This window comes from Gekko japonicus, unplaced genomic scaffold (assembly GCF_001447785.1).
Source record: "Gekko japonicus isolate JY-2015 unplaced genomic scaffold, Gekko_japonicus_V1.1 scaffold127, whole genome shotgun sequence".
Classification (NCBI taxonomy): domain Eukaryota; kingdom Metazoa; phylum Chordata; class Lepidosauria; order Squamata; family Gekkonidae; genus Gekko; species Gekko japonicus.
This window is the reverse complement of record NW_015170891.1, coordinates 796466-799393: the sequence shown is the minus strand read 5'-3', so window position 1 is coordinate 799393 and position 2928 is coordinate 796466. Positions and strand designations below refer to the sequence as shown.

General features: G+C 45.6%; 1 protein-coding gene across 1 annotated transcript in view; it reads right to left on the bottom strand.

Moving 5' to 3' along the window:
* DENND1A (DENN/MADD domain containing 1A) overlaps nt 1-2928 on the bottom strand; it is a 341344-nt gene that overhangs the window by 98404 nt on the left and 240012 nt on the right. Inside the window, 1 exon segment of the mRNA XM_015418453.1 lies at nt 809-854. Within this exon segment, the coding sequence (XP_015273939.1) occupies nt 809-854 (46 nt within the window).

Genomic DNA, 2928 nt, shown 5'->3' with positions numbered 1-2928 from the left:
AGTGGAGCTGCAAGGCCGGCGGGAGTGCGAGGAAGCCCCGCGAAGGCCCTCCCTGGCCCCAGGCAGGCAGGGGTGGGGAGAGGCAGGGAGGAAGCAACTTACCCTCCCTCTTCTCCTGCCTCCTCCTGGCTGAATAAGGGCCGGAAGCGGGGCGGCCGGAAGCAGGGGCGGGGCTTCGTCATGTGCCCCGCCCCCATACCTCACCCGGGGGAACTGCGATCCCCCGCGTCCCCCCCCCGAAATGACCTCTGCTCATGACTTTCATGATGGTCATGAAATCCTGGGTCTCTCCTCTCAGGGCGGCCTTGGCATGAACTGTGACGTTTCCAAGAATGACAAGTCAACAAGTCTTGAGGTCTGCAATGCCAAGTCCAAGAGTGCTTTCACCAACTTAGGCAAGCAGATTGTTGGGCAGTGCGTATGTATATGTGAGACACACAGGGCTGCTAAGGAAGTCAAACATGTTGGAGCAGAGCCAAGTTGAAAGGACAATACAACAACACTTATGGATGGAATTGCAAGACCACCTTCTCTATAAGACTACATTCTCAGGCCCACAAGGCAATATTTGCAGGTACCAAGAGTCAGACATGACTGAATAGCTAACAACAACAACTGGTAATGAAATCCAGGTGGGGCTTGGGACTCCTTCGCTTGCTGAAAATAGAGAAGTGATGGAGATCAAAGCTCAGTGGAGTTATTCTCAAGCATTCTATATAAGGTAATCTTCCAAAGTGGGTCCTTGCAGAAGCCACCTTACAATGGAGACAACCTTCGCACGAATAAAAGAAGTTTAGAAGGAACTTACCTCCATCAGGCTTAGATGTATTCCTATGAGGTAGGGCATTGGAGCACTGAAAAGAGACAGAAAGAGCAGAGTTAAAAGAGTTACAACAGAGTTCAGAAAGATGTATATGGGTAATTGCTGGAGGGAACAAAATCCTTGGATGGTAGACAAGTATCCTTCTTCTTCAGGAGCACACATCACGTGACCTCAAACAATAGCACAAGAAACAGAACAGGTTCATGCTTCTTCAAGGTTCAGAAATCAAAGCAGAAAAACAGCTGGGGGAAATGGCACTGGCAAGTCAGCCACCAAAGCTGGAGCCCCCACAGGTGCTTGGCCACCTGCCCTCTTAGAAATCTCATGCCAGCACCTACAAACCCAAGACATTTTTTCAGGCTTAACAACATATGACTATATGAAGTTGCCCCATATACAGCCAGATTCTCAGTGGTCTCTATTCTGACAGCAGTTCTTCAGTTCTCTCAAGCAAATACTTCCCCCGTTTATTTATTCTGCTGTTTAGAAGACTACTTGCCTCCCCCACCCCCAATTCAAAGAGGCTCAAAGTGGGTAACAAAACTGTACCTGCCGAAATAGGTACAGTACAGGATCAAAAAATAAAATAGTGACCAGCCAGACCATAAGTTCTCAACCCCCCACCCAAGTAAAAATTACCACCACCACCCCTGTCAATGAAAACATTCAGCCTCCTTCAAAAGCCTGCCCAAACAGTACTACTTTGCAGAGCTTGACAAGACGGGCCCTCTCCTCATCTGGTCTGGATTACAGGGAGAGCACCACAGCTGAAAATGCTCCCAATAGGGAAGTGGCAAATCCTAATGCCCTTCAACAGGAGAATACTGAGAAAAAACTGCTGGGAGGAGATAAGTGAGTGCACAGGTTCTCATCAGGAGAGATGGTCCTCTACGTATGTGGGGCCCAAATCATGCAGGGCTTTTAAACATAAGAAACAGAAGTGGCAATTGAGCCTGCAAACATATAGTTAACCAGTGAAGTGATTTTAAAATAGCTGTGATAAAATCAAGCTTATGTGCTCCAGTAAGCAGATAATAAACTGTATTCTCCAATACTCCCTCTAAGCTATGGAGTCCTCTACGTTGTGAGCTACTGGCATTAAAGCTGTGAGTGAGCGATTTGGCTACTGCATAAATTAGTTTGCTCTGAAGCCACCCTTCCTGAGCTAAGGCAAAAAGGTGTGAGCCAGAGACTAAAAAACGGTAAACTAGCTCACACTAACTCAGCTTAGAGGGAACACTGGAATTCTGTATCAACTGCAGTTTCCAGATTATTTCACAGTGCAGCCTTACATAGGACACACTACAGTAGTCCTGTGTCAAAGCTACAATAAGCAGCGAACAACACAGCAAGTCTGACCAAGTCTAAGAGGGGAGAGAACTTCCAAAATAAATGGAGTTTGGGGGGGGAACATTCACACTGAACTCATAAGCCTAATTTTCTAATGGCAAAATCAAGCAAAACTCTCAGACATTTAGCAGTGTCTATCAGAATAAGCACCATTCAAGATCTACAGTGGGATATACAACCCCTTCCAGAACATCAGCCTTACTACCCAGCTTACTTTCTTTCTCGTCTGGATTCAGTTTTTGATTACATCATGTAGGTATTCTAGGCACTAACAAAGATCAGAGACTGCTGTTCCTCAGTCATAATGAACACATATGCAAATATATGAAGCTTTCTGATACTGAGTTAGACACATTGTCCCATATTGTTTTCTCTGGCAGCAGCTCTTCAAGTCTAAGACAGAGAAAGATCTTGCCTAGCACTGCTATGAAAGATCCTTTCACCAGGAAAACCTGGAGACTGACAGTGAAAACATAGGATACTGAAGTACTAAGACATTGTGCAGATCATCCAGGAGGTAGGCAAAATCCAAATGTAGTGTTTCACTGCACTGGTTTACAAAAATCCAAGCATTTCTTTAAAGCTGCTCAGGTTGGCAGCATGGTTTACCCCTTTTCTCTTCTCCAAGCTTATACAGGCAAGCTTTAAGTGCAGAACTCAGAATAAGGAATCCCATGTAAGCCTTACAATAAAGTAATGGAAATTAAAATACTTTTGAGACCACTCCCCATACCACAACCCAGCCCCGTAGCTAA